The sequence below is a fragment of the Aethalodelphis obliquidens genome, unplaced genomic scaffold, assembly GCF_003676395.1.
Source record: "Aethalodelphis obliquidens isolate GAN/ISIS:26980383/991018 unplaced genomic scaffold, ASM367639v1 scaffold35, whole genome shotgun sequence".
NCBI lineage: Eukaryota > Metazoa > Chordata > Mammalia > Artiodactyla > Delphinidae > Aethalodelphis > Aethalodelphis obliquidens.
The window spans coordinates 8,324,885-8,341,197 of NW_020837979.1; the positions used below are offsets into that span (position 1 = coordinate 8,324,885).

General features: G+C 39.1%; 1 protein-coding gene across 8 annotated transcripts in view; it reads left to right on the forward strand.

Annotated features, from left to right (window-relative positions):
• The window catches only part of TMEM131 (transmembrane protein 131), a 192,050-nt gene that overhangs the window by 101,804 nt on the left and 73,933 nt on the right, over positions 1-16,313 (forward strand). For 6 of the 8 annotated variants that reach the window (XM_027128902.1, XM_027128903.1, XM_027128904.1 and 3 more), the window contains exons 6-7: positions 10,052-10,168; positions 12,625-12,747. The exons of 1 other annotated variant lie outside the window; for it this stretch is intronic. In XM_027128902.1, the coding sequence (XP_026984703.1) occupies positions 10,052-10,168; positions 12,625-12,747 (240 nt within the window). The remainder of the gene's footprint in view (positions 1-10,051; positions 10,169-12,624; positions 12,748-16,313) is intronic. One more of the 8 variants, XM_027128908.1, reaches the window with a different exon arrangement.

Sequence of the window (16,313 nt, forward strand, 5' to 3'; positions counted from 1 at the left end):
ATTTGTTCTTTTTCTAGTTCCTTGAGGTGTGAAGTTAGAATGTTTATTTGAGATCCTTCTGTTTTCTTAAAATATGCATTTATTACTATAAACTAAGTTTATCCTTTTCAGAATGCTTTTGCATCATTCCGTAGATTTTGGTATGTTTTTTTTCCATTTTCATTTGTTCAATGTTATTTTTTATTCCTCTTTTAATTTCTTCTTTGACCCATTGGTTGTTGAAGAGAATGTTGTTTAATTTCCACATAATTGTAGATTTTCCAGCTTTCTTCTTGTTGATTCCTAGTTTAATACCACTGTGGTCTGAAAAAAATACCTGATATGATTTCAAACTTATTCTTCTCTGTGTGCACTTGAGAACAATATGTATTTGCTGCTATAGGATGGAATGACCTATAAATGTCTGTTAGGTCCATTTGGTCTAATGTATGGTTCAAGTCCAGTGTTTCCTTGTTGATGTTCTGTCTGGATGATCTATCCATTGCTGAAAGTGGGATATCAAAGTCCCCTACTATTATTGTATTCTTGCCTATTTCTCCCTTCAAACCTGTTGATATTTGTTAATATATTTAGGTTCTCCAATGTTAGTGCATATATATTTATAATTATTACATCTTCTTGATGAATTGACCCCTTTATTATGTAATGACCTTTTTGTCTCTTGTTACCATTTTTTACTTAAAGTCTATTTTGTCTAATATAGGTATAGCTAACCCCATTTTCCTTTGGTTTCCACTTGCATTGAATTTCTTTTTTTCTTATTTATTTATTTAATTTTTTGGCTGTGTTGGGTCTTCATTGCTGTGCGCGGGCTTTCTGTAGTTTTGGCGAGTGGGGGCTGCTCTTTGTTGCCGTGCACGGGCTCCTCATTGCAGTGGTGACTTCTCTTGTTGCAGAGCATGGGCTCTAGGCACGTGGGCTTCAATAGTTGTGGCATGTGGGCTCAGTAGTTGTGGCTCTCAAGCTCTAGAGCGCAGGCTCAGTAGTTGTGGCGCACAGGCTTAGTTGCTCCGCCGCATGTGGGATCTTCCTGGACCAGGGCTCAAACCCGTGTCCCCTGCACTGGCAGGCGGATTCTTAACCACTGTGCCAGCAGGGAAGTCCTGAATTTCTTTTTCTATCCCTTCACTTTGAGCCTATGTGTTTCATTAAATCTGAAGTGAGTCTTGGAGGCAGCATATAGTTGGGTCTTGTGTTTTTATCCATCCAGCCTCTCTGTGCCTTTGGTTGGTGAATTCAGTCCATTTACATTAGAGTAATTATTGACATGTAAGGACTTCCCAGTGCCATCTCATTAATGGCTTTCTGTTTATTTTATATTTCCATTGTTTTCTTTCCCCTCTGTTTCTGCCTGCCTTTGTAAATTGGTGATTTTCCACGGTGTTATATTCTGTTTCCCCTTTCTTTACCTTCTGTGAATCTACTCTAGGTTTTTGCTTTTTGGTACCATGAGGCTTACATAAAATATCTTTAGATAAAATGGTCCATTTTACATTGATAGCAACTTAATTTTGATGTCATGCAAAAGTGTTACCCTTTTACTCCCTCCCTTTAATGTGTTTTGGTGTCATTATTTACCTCTTTTTATATTGTGTATTCATTAACAAATTATACTCACTGTAATTATTTTTAATAATCTTCTCCTTAAACTTTATACTGTAGTTAAGTGGTTAACACACCATCCTATTACAGAATTAAGTTTTCTCTGTCTGATTGTACATTTACCTTTACTAGAGTGTTGTATACTTTTGTATGTTTTCATGTTGCTGATTAGCATCTTTTGATTTCAGCTTGAAGAACTCTCTTCAGCATTTCTTGCAAGGCAGGTGTAGGGGTGATGAAATTCCTCAGTTTTTGTTTGTCTGGGAGAAATCCTTCATATCTGAAGTATAACTTTGCTGAATAGAGTATTTTTGGCTGGCAGGTTTTTTTCAACACTTTGATTTGTCATTCCACTGTCTCCTTGCCAGTAGGGTCTCTGCTGAGTAATTGCTGATTGCCTAATGTGTTTTCTTTGTAGGTTACAATCTTTTTTTCTCTGACTCCTTTTAGGATTCTCTCTTTTTCTTTGCTTTTTGACACATTCATTATAATACATCTTGGTGAAAGGCTTTCTGCTTTAGATAATAGGGTAATCTGTTAGCTTCGTGAACTTGGATGTCCAAGTCTCTCCCCAGGTTTGGGAAGTGCTCAGCTATTATTTCTTTAAATAAATTTTCTGCCCCCTTTCCCTTCTCTTCTGGAGCTCTGATTATTCTAATATTTTTTGATGGAACTCCATAGATCACATAGGCTTTCTTCACTCTTTTTCATTCTTTTTTTCTTTGTTCTGTGCTGTGTTATTTCAAAATTCCTGCCCTCTAGCTCACTTATTCTATTTTCCATTTTATCTAACCTACTGCAGATGCTCTCCATTGCATTTTTCATTTCATTCATTGAAATCTTTAGCTCTAAAATTTCTGTTTGGTTCTTTTTTGTGATTTCTTTCTCTTTGGTAAATATCTCATTTTGATCATGTATTTTTTTAAATTTATTTATTTTATTTATTTGTTTTTGGCTGCGTTGGGTCTTTGTTGCTTCGTTGTTGCTGTGGAGCTTTCTCTAGTTACGGTGAGCAGGGGCTACTCTTCGTTGCCGTGCGCGAGCTTCTCATTGCAGTGGCTTCTCTCATTGCGGAGCATGGGCTCTAGGCGCGCAGGCTTCAGTAGTTGTGGCACGTGGGCTCATTAGTTGTGGCTCATGGGCTCTAGAGCACAGGCTCAGTAGTTGTGGTGCACAGGGTTAGTTGCTCCACGACATGTGGGATCTTCCTAGACCAGGGCTCGAACCCATGTCCCCTGCATTGGCAGGCGGATTCTTAACCACTGTGCCACCATGGAAGCCTGATCGTGTATGTTTTTGAGATTTTGTTGGATTATCTTTCTGGGTTTTCTTGTAGCTTGTTGAGTTTCTTCAAAACAGCTATTTTGGGGCTTCCCTGGTGGTGCAGTGGTTGAGAGTCCGCCTGCCTATGCAGGGGACACGGGTTCGTGCCCCAGTCTGGGAAGATCCCACATGCCGTGGAGCGGCTGGGCCCGTGAGCCATGGCCACTGAGCCTGTGTGTCCCGAGCCTGTGCTCTGCAGTGGGAGAGGCCACAACAGTGAGAGGCCTGTGTACCGCAAAAAAAAAAGCCAACAAAAAAACAGCTATTTTAAATCTTTTATCACCTAGACCACAAAATTCTGTAACTTTGAGCTCAGTTGTTGAATTACTGTTCTTTTGGTGATGATATGTTTCTTTGATTTTTCACATTTCTTACAATTTTGTGTTGCTGCTTTTACATTTGAAGTAGCAGTCACACCTCCTTAAATCTTTACTAGTTGCCTTCAGATGGGGTGTACTGTTCATTGGTGCTGTTATATGTCTAGGGTTTTTCAGAAGGTGGTGGTGCTATAGCTCAAGTTTGTGCTTTCTCCCTTGCGCACACATCCTGGTATGTTCTTCTGATAGCAGTCCATGTACCGGACTTGCTCTTGCTAACTTGGGAGTGCACACAAGGAGCCGTCTGCAGAGTTGGGGGAGGTGTGGATTTAGCTCTTGGGGCATTGGGAGTGCCTGCAGACCTAGTGGGGAGATCCTCCAGTGAGATACTCCAGAGACTCCTGGATGAACTTCCTGCTGCAGTCCTGAGCACAGTCAGCAGGAACTGCCTACCTTTAATGCCCTTTGATATTTTTATCTGCCTCTTTCCTGATCTCCTGCCTCCCCCAGTTATGGAAGTCCCACCTCAGTACTCTGGGTGCTAGTGGAAACAGGATTCCCAGCCACATCCTGCACAGCTGGAGGAGTTGGGCACTCACTCGCTCAGGGTGCTCTCCTCCCCCCACCCCCTCACCCCCGCCCAGGAGAGGTCACCATCCCATGCACTGTTGCCTTAGCATGGGTGGGGGAGTTGGCCCTGGGAAAATTCCTCTTACTATCTCCACTGCAACCAAACTCTTTTTTTTTTTTTTTTTTCCGCCAATGGCATGCTGGAATATCTCCTTGGGAAAGTTAGACTTCTGCACATTATCTCTTGTCCATCAGTATCTGCCCAGGTCAGCAGTCTCTAGGTTTTTCTCCCAGCTGCAGTGAGAGGGGTTGGGGCAGGTTCATTTGTCCCACGGCCTGTTTCCAGATGCACAGGCGGGCAAGACAGCTCCCAGATCCTCAGGCGTGTGGTGTTGTATTCCCCAAGTCCCACAGAGGCACTTCTGTTTGTCGATGGATGTCTAACCCGTTGTTTTAAAAGGAGGACAAAAAGGAGGGATGTCTTACACCACCAGGATGCTGACATCACTCCTCCAGTTTTAAACAGGATGGTCAGAGTAGGCTTCATTCAGAGGGTGACATTTGAACAGACTTGACGGAGGTAAGGGAGAAGACTGTAGGGGGGGAAATGGAATGTGTGGAAGAAGAACATTCCAGACAGCGTTCAGGCAGCAAGGTCTCCAATGTGGAAACACAACTGGTGAGCAAAGAGGACAGTGTAGCTAGACCAGAGTGAGCAAGGGTGAGAGCAGAAGTAAAGGGGGGGTGGGAAGGGACAGACTGTGAAGGGTCTTAGAAGCTGTGATTGAAATGGGAGGCCATCCCGGATTCTGAGCAGAGGAATGAATGATAGCTTATGTTTTCTAAGGATCACTGTTTATCAGAAATAGACTGAAGAAGGGTAAGGGGAGAATCGGGGACACTAGTTACCTTGGCTGTCGCAGGACTCAGGGCAGGATTACTCTGAGCAGAGTGAAGAAGTGAAGAAAGCTGCATTGGGGGTATATTTTCAAGGTAGGAATAGGATTTTCTGAGGTGGGATTGAGAGGAAGAGAATAGTCAAGGTGGACTCCAGAGTTTTTGTCCCGAGCAACTAGGAAGACAGTTGCCGTCAGCTGAGACGGCAAAGGCTGAGGGTGGAGTAGGTTTCGGGAGTGTGGTCAGTAGTTCAGTTTTGGACGTGTTAGATTTGGCATGTCTCCTAGACGTCCAGCTGGGGGTGCCAAGTAGGCAGTTGAAGTCTGGTGTATGAGGGAAAGGACTAGACTCGAAATAGAAGTAAAGATGTGAATCCATGGACCTGGGTGAGATCACCAAGGGAGCAAAAGGCCAGGGACTCTGATCTATGGTACAAATATGTGAGACTTTGCTGCAGATAATTTAAAACTAAAGTTAGCACACCTTGTGTCGTCTTCATTACTTTTTCCTACGGTTGTCTTTTTTTTTTAATCAAACTAAATTTATTTTATTTAGGAAGTTTGTTGTACCAGAGGGAACAAAAGGATGAATTGTAGCAAATCTGATGAATTCTTATGGGAAGATTACATTCCTGAGCCTGAGTTTATTGTTCTGTTTCATCACTGTTTTGTTACATTGTTAATTGTCATTTGGGAGTAGATTTTCCCTGTTATTAAAAAAAAAAGAAAGAAAGAAAAGATTTGTTCTGTGTATCTCAGCATCTTCTTAAAGTATTCCAGTCTTTAAGTTATAAAGAGTTGATTGGATATTAGGAACTATCAAAGAGAACCTGTACTCTTGTATCCAGGCTCTTTTTTCTCCCAGGATATAATGCTTTTAACAGCTTTCAAAAAATACTGAAATCTGTTTTCAAAGAAATCTTTGTACTAAGGAATGTTTGTCCATGTAACAGACTGAAGACAGCCACATCTGGCATTCTCAAAGAAGCACATAACTACTAAATGTAATGCTGCAAATCAACTTATTTCCTTTAAAACTTCACTAAATACTTCCAGGGAGTACAACAAGTTTCCTTATCATATATGTGATTTGCAGATCTTTTCTTCTAGTCTGTAGCATGTCTTTTCATCCTCTTTATAAAATCTTTCAAATAACAGAAGTTTTTAATTTCCACGAAGTCCAGCTTATCAAATTTTTCTTTTATGGGTTATGCTTTTGGACTTGTAGCTAAGAACTATTCGCCTAAACTGAAGTCACAAAGATTTTCTCCAATTTTTATTCCAGAAGTTTAATAGTTTCAGATTTTACATTTAGGTCTGTGATCCTTTTTGAGTTAATGTTTGTTTATGGCGTGAGATATAGATCAAGAGTTATTTTGTTTTGTTTTGCATATGTATACACAGTCGTTACTGTACTGTTGGTTAAAAAGACTATCCTTTCTCATTGAAATACGGCTGCGTTTTTGTCAAAGTCAGTTGACATTGAATATGTGGGCCTGTTTTTTTAGACTTCCCATTACGTTCTAATGTGTATCTAATAGATATCTAATATGTCAACCCTTTCACCAATAACCACACTGCCTTGATTACACTAGGTTTTTAGTAGTTCCTGGAATTGCAGTGTGAACCCTTCAGTTTCGTTTTCCTTTTTTAAAATGGTTTTGCTCTTCTTATTCCCTTTTCTTGCCATCTGAATTTTAGAATCAGCTTGTCAATTTCTTTTTTTAAACCTCTTGCTAAGATTCTTTTTAACATATTTTTGAATTAATCTTAAACATATAGATAACTAAGTACAGATAATCTTGTATTCCTCACCCAGTTTCTCCTAATGCTAACTTCTTATATTGTATAATCATAGTATAATTATCAAAACCAGGAAATTAACATTTGTAAAGTACTGTTAACTAAAAACTTATATGAATTTTAACAGTTTTCTATCAATGTACTTTTTCTGTTCTAGGATCTTATTTCACATTGTATTTAGTTTCTCCTTAGGCTGAAATTTTTATTGCAGTTACGGTGGATACATAAATCAATTGGGGGAGAATTAACATCTGAACAATATTATCTTCCTATCTGTGAACACAGTATATCTCTCCATTTTTTTAAGTCTTCTTTTATTACTTTAAGCAATGCTTTGTCATTTTCTGCTCACAGAACTTGCATATTATTAGATTTATATTTTTGTGTGTGCATGTTATTGTAAATGATACTTTTTTAAAAATTAGAATTCCAGTGTTTATTGCTAAGATAGGGAAATAAAATTGATTATTGTATATTGACCTTGATTCCTGCAACTTCATTAAACTCTTATTAGCTCTTATGAGCATTTTTGAAGTTTATTTTTGGGAATTTTTATATAGGTAGCCATGTTGTCTGTGATTAAAAACAGACCTTTCTTCCTTTCTAATGTATATGCTTTCTATTTATTTTTCTTGTCTCATTGTACTGGCAAGTACTTCCAATACAATGTTGAATAGCTGTCATGAGAGAGGACATCCTTGCCTTGTTCCACATTGGGGGTGAGGGAGAGTAGCATTCAGTCATTCACCATTAAGTCTGGTATCTCTAGGTCTTTTGTAGATGCTCTTTATATGGTTGAGGAAGTTCTCTTCTATTGACTTAGTTTACTGAGATTTTTAATCAAGAATGGATGCTGAATTTTGTCAAATTATTTTATGCACCTACTGAAAGGATTTTTCTTCTTTAGTATGTTGATAATATCAATTACATTGGTTTGATTTTTGAATGTTGAGCTAGAATTTCATTGTCCTGATAAAAACCACTTGATCATGATGTGTTATCTTTTTTATATGTTGGCTGGATTCAGAATTTCATTGTCATGATAAAAACCACTTGATCATGATGTGTTATCTTTTTTTATGTTGGCTGGATTCAGTTTGCCGATACTTTGTAAATGATTGCATGTCTACATTCGTGAGGGATGTTGGCTTGTAGTTTTCTTTTCTTGTCACATCTTTGTCTGGTCTTGGTATAAAGGTAATACTAGACTCATGAAATGAAGTGGGAAGTGTTCTCTTCTGTATGCTGAAAGCTTATGTAGATAGGTGTTATTTAATGGTTGGTGTAGAACTCTACCATTCTACCAGTGAAACCATCTGGGCTTGGGCTTTTCCTTGTGGGAAGGTTTTTTAACTACAAATTAAATTTTTTTTAATGGTTGTAAGACTGTTCTGGCAATTTTGTTTCAAATGGGCTTTAGCAGATTGTTTTTCAAAGAATGTATCTATTTCTTCTAGCTATTAAATTTATGGGCATAGAGTTGTTTGTAATATTCCTTTATCATCCTTTGTATGTGTAAAGGTTGTATTATGATGTCCACATTTCAGTTTCTTATATTTTCATCTTCCTCCTTTTTACTTTTGGTCATTCTGTTTAGGGTTTTATCAGTTTTATGGACTGTTTTGGTTTTACTGATTTTTCACTATTTTTCCATTTTCTATTTCATTATTTTAAGCTCTTGTCTAATATTTTTCCTTTTTATTTTGGGTTTAATTTACTCTTTTTCTAGTTTCTCAAGGTGGAAACATAGATTATTGATTTGAGACATTTCTTTTCAAGATAAGCGTGTAATACTGTAATTTTCCTTCCAAGTATTGCTTTACAGCAGCATAGCACGGGGAGATCAGCTCCTTGCTTTGCGATGACCTAGAGAGGTGGGATAGGGAGGGTGGGAGGGAGGCTCAAGACGGAGGAGATATGGGGATATATGTATGCATATGGCTGATTCCTTTGTTGTACAACAGAAACTAACAGAGTATTGTGAAGCAATTATACTCCAATAAAGATCTATTTAAAAAAAGAGTATTGCTTTAAATTTTGATATGTTGTGTTTTCATTTCCAGTTGATTCAGAATAATTTATAATTTCCTTTGTGACTACTTATTTGACCAGTGGGTTATTTAGAAGTGTGTTGTTTACCAGTATCCTATTACTGATTTTTTGGCTCAAGTGTGACCTCCATCTAGCATCTATAGCTTCTAGGGATTCTATGCACCAGAGTTCTGTCGCCCACACTCGGCATTTAGCAGTGTGTAAAAATTTTAGCTGAATTCATTTTACTGTCTTGTACGTTAGCCTCATCTTCTTCCCATTCTCTGTCATGGGTGAGCCAGTATTCACATTCTCTCTCTTCTCGAAGGTGCTTGTCTTTCCTTAAGTTTGGGGCTAGTTGATACACAAACTGTGATGCATTCAAGAAAAGTTATGATTTTGCAGATTATTCTTTTTGATAATGCAGGAGAAATTCCCAGCTTTCTACATCCAAAGGTAAAGACAGACATCTCAGTGCCATATATTTTAAGCTATAATTTGGGGAGCATTTTAGAGTTCTAGCTACAGAGGCAGAATGAGAGAAGTTAATGACTTTACATACTAAAATGCATTTTAAGGCTTCATTGCAGGCAGAACTGCATTTGCAGTCTCTCAAACTTCATGAAGCAGCCCTATTGTTTTGTTGTAATAAAATTTAGTTTGCTAACCACCGTAACATTCTCAGTCTCTACACAAGGTAACAGGAAGGAGTTCCTGCATGTGTTACCAAGGCTCCCTTCTTTTTTAATGTAAGTTGCTGGCACATTTTGTGCCCTTTGTGAATGGACGACAGAGGTCAAGAGGTTGAGGCTGGGCTTATTTGTTTATTCGGATAGTACAAGTGTCTACTCAGTAGTAGAGTAGAACATCTGTATAAGAAGCTCGGCTTCAGCTCAGCTCCTCCTTGATCGTCTGATGTTGGAAGAGCCTGTAATTAGGTACTTCATTCCAGCCAAGTCATTGTTGAATGAACAGAATTCAAGGGAACCATCTGTTGCCCAGGGTTTTAGAATCATGATTGACAAAGATATGTGACATCCAATATGAAGACATCTTTTTTTTCCCATTGCAAAATAATTTGGCTAATTTAAACCTTAAACCTTTAGGAGGAAAAGGCTAGTTTATGCAAATGATTCTAAGATGTTTTAGAAGACTTTAGCTATCTTTTTTTTTTTTTGGCTGCGTCGGGTCTTAGTTTCAGCACGCAGGATCTTTCGTTGAGGCACACAGGCTCTTTGTTGCAGCACGTGGGCTTCTCTCTAGTTGTGGCACGCAGGCTCTAGAGCACACAGGCCCAGTAGTTGCGGTACGCAGGCTTAGTTGCCCTGCAGCATGTGGGATCTTACTTCCCTGACCAGGGATTGAACCCGCATCCCCTGCATTGGCAGGAGGATTCTTAACCACTGGACCACCAGGGAAGTCCCGAGAACTTTAGCTATCTAATTGTGGTCACCATGATCTGATTTTTTGGTTACTAATTTAACTTTATTTATTGCTTTTCTTTTTCAGAAAATTCTTCCAGGAGGAAATACATCATTTGATGTAGTTTTTCTTGCAAGAGTAGTAGGAAATGTAGAAAATACTTTATTTATTAATACATCTAATCATGGGGTATTCACTTACCAGGTAAGAATCAGAATGAAAACTTTATTTATAAAATACAGTTATCATCTTCAACCTGTCATATGACAACCTTTTGGGAACTCTTTTCAAAAATTCAGGGGATAAGGGAAAATGTAAGAGTTTAGATTCAGAGAATTTTTTTAAAACTTTTAATTTTATATTAGAGTATAGTTGATTAACAGTGTTGTAATAGTTTCAGGTGTACAGCAAAGTGGCATAGTTATATATATATATGTGTATCTATTCTCTTTCAAATTCTTTTCCCATTTAGGTTGTTACGTAATACTGAGCATTTTTATACTTACAGCTGTGTTTGTGAATATCCCTGTTCACATCAGACTGTGAAACAAATGCTCTTAAAGCTACAGCTAAAGTGTTACTGTAAGATTGGTTGGCAAAAGAACAGTTAAAAATATTTTCACAGTGACTCTAGATTTTTTTTTTTTTACTTTTTGCACGCTTACGAAGTGATAATAGTTTCAGGATCAAAACTTATGTGCCTGCTTTTCTTTGGTAATTATATTGTTTAAAATTTTTGATAAACTCTTTTCTATGTGCAGTCATTGTTTGGGTTATTAAAGAAAGTGAATGTTTTGTGAATCAAGATTTTTATATATCAAGATTACTAAGAATAATTACTTATTTGACACTGTGCTACACACTTTACATGCACTTCTGCCTGCATTACAGATACTGTTATTCTCACTTTTTTAGATGAGTAAGGTGAAGTTGAGAAAGGTTAAATAATTATGCTACTAGTAAGTTACTGAGCAGGGATTCAAACCCATGTCTTTATAACTACGAAGACCATCCTCTTAACCACTGAGCTATATTGCCCATGGAACTCAATTGTTTAAATCCTTACTTGGCTAGTGTCTTACTTTACAGTTTTTATGCTTTTGTTTTTGAACATTTCTTCTCTACTACCCAGGACACTTCATGTATTTTGGAAATTAGTGTCAGAGTAAACATTCCATTTTAGTCAGGAATCATATCTTATGCTTATTTATGGTGCACAAGTCTTTAGTGGTTGTTTGATAGGCAGTATATACTTTTGAAGCCAGTACAGATGAATAACTTTGACGTGCTGTACAGAGCACTTGGCATATACTTGTTGAGTAAATAAAAAGACCACCGTGAGAATATGAAGACCTGTGCCCTACAATGGTGCCCCCAACTGACCTAGGTGTTTGTGGCCCACGGGTGACCTGAGGGTCATGATCAGGTTGTTCTCAAGGTGAGCCTCAGTGCCAGGTGTCTTCACCTCTTCGCATCTAGTCTTTCACCACGTCTTTCTCTTAAATGTACCTTGAGTCTGTCTACCTCTCTCCTCTTCACGCCCACTGCTCCCAGGCCATCCCCACCTCTCACTGGATGACGACACAGGAGCCTCCTGACTGCCCTTCCTCTCCTCCACAGCCCCTGCTACAGTGCATTGTTCACTCTGTAGCCAGAGTGATATTCTCTGAGCATAAATCAGATCCAGTCAGCTCCTCACGTAAATCCTTATGTTTTCCCATTGCTCTCAGAGCAAAGTGAAAGCTTCTGACCAAGGCCAACAAGGCTCTAAGGATCTGACTCCCGTGTAGCTCTCCCACCTCATCCCATTTGACCATGGTTCTCATCTTATTCTTTGTCTCCAAACAAGCCACACCCTTTCCTGCCTCCTGCCCTTTGCCTGTGTACTTCCCCTTGCAGAATACACTTTCACTGTTGGCTTGTTCTCATCTATCAGGTGACGTCAGTTCACATCATTTCCCATCCACCCTCTCTTAAAGAATATTCCCACCCTCGCTCCACCCAGTTACTCTGTATCACATTACCCATTTTTCTAAACCTTTTTATTGTTATCTAGGCTGTCCCTAATATTAGGATGTGAGTTTCATAAGAGCAGGCACATTATCTGTCTCGTTCACTGTTGAATTGTTCAGCAGTGCCTGTGGTTGTACCTAGCACATCATAGGCACTTAATAAATAGTTGTCATTGAATGACTGGCTCACCCTGTTTGGTCAGCCCACATTCCTATGGAGGAATGACCTGGGACTGTGCTTCGTATTTAAGAGATTGTCTGGGCCCTACATCCATCTTCTGATGGTTGGAACAGGGAAATCTTTTAATTCCCTGTTTCCTCCTTTTGTCTATCCCATGACCTCGTGAAGGACTACTAATTTCTAATATAGAAATCATTCCAAATGTATATATATGTGCATTTATATATATATATATATAAAAGAATATATATATATATTCTTGATGAGTATCAAGAATTTTATGTATATCAAATAGGTAGCCAAACAAGTATAGAAACTACATGTGTGCTCCTTTTAAAGGGTGTTACGATTTTTTTTCCATAAGTTAACCTCACCAGTTTTCCCTAGATCAATCAGTTATAACTATAAAAATGTTCTAAAACTCTAAAAGCAACTAAAATTGCATTTCTTTTCCTCCTTGGAATCAGGTATTTGGTATTGGAGTTCCAAATCCATACCGACTGAGGCCGTTCCTTGGGGCCAGAGTCCCTGTGAATAGCAGTTTCTCGCCTATAATAAACATACACAATCCTCACAGTGAGCCTTTACAGGTGAGTTTATGGTGGTGATTTTGAATGTGTTTAACTTTAGTGGAAATTAATGCTTAGCGTGAAATCTCAGTTTGTTACAGTTTTCAAGACTATTTAAAATAACGTGGTACTGAATAATAGTACTAAAGAGAGATATTATTTTATTGCAGCTTGTAGTCTGAATTTGGGGTTATATCAGTCCAGTTGTCGAATTTTTGGAACCATTTTTAAAATGATTGTGGTTTCTCTGGTGTTAGTTTTAAGCACCTGTACATGTAATTTAAGAAGAGTTTTCATCTATACAAGGCCATTGCTTTTCTTGCCTTCAGCTCCTTCTGTCCCAGTATAAATTTTTTAAGCCAGTATTCGTATTTATTTCTAATAATAATAAGTTTTTCGTGATGGCAGCCTGGAAATTAAAATCCAAGGAAAGGGTAATATAGAACCACTGATTAAAAGCCAACTTATATTTTTATTTTAAAAAATCCAACTCATATCTTACCCAATGTTTTAGTAATAATTATTTTCACATTTGAAATCCCTCCTCACTCGTCCCTTGTCTCTAAGACAGTGGGCGTGACTGGCATCACTCCTTCAAATATTTCCTAAAATAAAAACCCCACCCCATTCCCCCAGTGACTTCCAGCCGTGTAACATTTGCTGCCACTGTAGCTTCTAGTTTTGTTGTCTGTGTTGGAAGGAGATGTGGATGCTTTCCAGAACAGTCCTTAATGTCCACACCCAGGGCCCGTAGAGTTCTTTAGGACCCCAGTACTGCAGAACTTAGTGGTGGCTTGAAAATGGCAGGTGGAGGGAAAATACCATGCACTGTGGTAAGCCACAGCGCTTTGGCAACCGAAATGGTTTTTGCCATCTTAGAACCCCCTGGTAGAAGGGCTCATAAACAGTGAAGGTGAAAACAAGAAAGAACAAGACAAGATATTCAGAGCTGGGATTATGAAATGCTTAGGAATTTAGTAGCAAGAGAGGTTTCACCCCCAAACTTGGCTGACACTGGGTGAGGATAGCTACGAATAAAAATACTCCACCCAAATTTTGATTATTTGTAGCTGGATATCTTGATCATAAAAGAGGAAAATGCTCTTGTCTCCTGCTTTTACAAGTGAAAAGTATTTCCTCTCCATCATCAGTCTGTCGTTTATATCCTTTTGCTACTTTGGATAATGGTGAATTTTCCTTGTTCTGGCTAACTTTTATTACAAATCTATACAGAAACCTCATAAATTCTTGCTACTTTTCTTTTCTTGACTGTTTTCAGTCCAAGACATAAAAACTGTCCTCTCGTTCTCTCAGACCCTGCCGCATGAGTTGCCACACTCTTCTGTAGCAGCAGTGTTACAAAGCACCCAGGGATGTGCCCTCTCTGTGGTTGCCACACCACGGACTGAGGGTCTCGCTTCCTGCTTGGAAGGATGGAGGTTACAGACTCAGCAGATGTTGGCTAATCTACGGTTACCTTAGTAGCCTTACAGTCTGCGCCTTTGCTCCTCAGCCTTTGGAGTCATCAAGCTATAATCTAGAAAAATTATCTCTGAATTCAATAGTGATTTTTTTCTTTTGTTCATCTAGTCTTTTTCAGTTATATAACATTTCAATTCAAGATTTACCACAACGGACTTTTCATCAGCGCACAGGAGAGCAAATGGAAAGCCAAAGTTGCCCTCTTAGAAACAATAGATTGTTTATCCGGAGTGCTTTTTTTTTTTTTTTTTTTGCGGTACGCGGGCCTCTCACTGCTGTGGCCTCTCCCGTTGCGGAGCACAGGCTCCAGACGCGCAGGCTCAGCGGCCATGGCTCACGGGCCCAGCCGCTCCGCGGCATGTGGGATCCTCCCGGACCGGGGCACGAACCCGTGTCCCCTGCATCGGCAGGCGGACTCCCAACCACTGCGCCACCAGGGAAGCCCCTGGAGTGCTTTTTTTTACAGGGAAAATCCAAGTCCCTGTCTGATGGGCGCCTTTTCAGTTGAGGTATAACTGACACACGTTATATCAGCCTCAGGTGTACGGTATGGTTTAACTATAGTCACTATCATGTCTGTCACATTCCTGTGACTTAATTGCCTTTATAGCTGGTAGGTCGTGTGGAAGGCACTCTTAACCTGGGAGTCCTATAATATGAGTCTTGTCCTTAAATTTAAGATAGTATTGTAAAGCAAGAAATTACATCTGATTTGTTCATTATACAACACAAACACACGAGTATGTTCTCATTGAAAAAAGAATGTCAGCAATTCAAACGTGTGAGGCAAAAGTCCCTTTGAACTTGCTACCTTCCGGTCCAATGCTGTCCAGCAGAACTCCCTGTGCTGATGGAAGAGTTCAGTGTCTGCTCTGTCCAGTGCAGCAGCCACCAGCCACAGGTGGCCGTTGAGCACCTGAACTTGTGGCTGGGGTGGCTGAAGAGCTGAACATTCAGTTTTACTTTAGTTCAATTAATTTCAATTTAAATAACCACATGTAGCAGGTGACTGTTACATTAGCACAGCTCCAGCCCTGAACCCTTCCTCGGCGATACCCGTCATGTGATCTCCGTGTGTCACATCAGGCCTTTTTCTGTGTGCTTGTGTGCAGATATGTGGGCACACAAAAACTAACATTCTTCGTGGGAATCTTTTTACATAAATTAAATTTTGTATATATTGTTGGCTTCCTTTTTTTCCTCTAAACTTTATTATATTAGGAAAACTAGCACTGGACTAAAAATCAGGAGTGTGTCGTCCTAGTTTTAATGTAATCTGTCCTTTGATTTTATAGTTTAGCCTTTATCTGTCCTCATTTCCTTATTCCCTTTCCTGTTATCAGTAGCCTACCTTTGTAATCTTATGTTCCATTGTTAGGCTTGTGTCCTTAATACCTTGGAAGATTCAACGAAATAATACATGATGTTTTCTGGTTTTTAGAAAAAGTTCTGCAGTCACCCCATCAGTTAAGGTGCCGTTACTGTTAACACAGTACTGTAGGGGAACACTAATAAATTGGAAGGAAAGTGATAGTACTCAGAGAAAATCCTAGCTCATTAGTCTTTGCTAAATGCATCACTGTAATGACAACACACACAAAAAAAACAAAAACAATAACCTTTAAGCATATGCTAAAGTATTGCTGTTTTTCCTGCTTTATCCTTTTTGTGTGTACTCCTAGAGGACTTTTGTGATAAAACAAGTAAAGGTTTTCTACCCATTCTCATTCACCCCAAATTTGCATTTAATTAAATATATTCTTTATTTTTAAGAGATAGGGTTACTTGCCTTTAAAGAAAAGTCTCCTGCCATATGACTCTTCTATTCCTTGGTATTTACCCAAGAGAAAGGAAAGCACGTGAAAACCCAAAGACGTATACAATGTGGTGTTCATAACAGCGTTGTGACCAAACATCTGTAGTGACCCAAAACTGGAAACACCCCAAATGTCCATCAGCAAGTAAATGGATCAAAAATTGTGGCATATCCATAAAATCAAAAAGAAATGAACTGGGCTTCCCTGGTGGCGCAGTGGTTGAGAGTCCGCCTGCCCATGCAGGGGACACGGGTTTGTGCCCCGGTCTGGGAAGATCCCACATGCCGC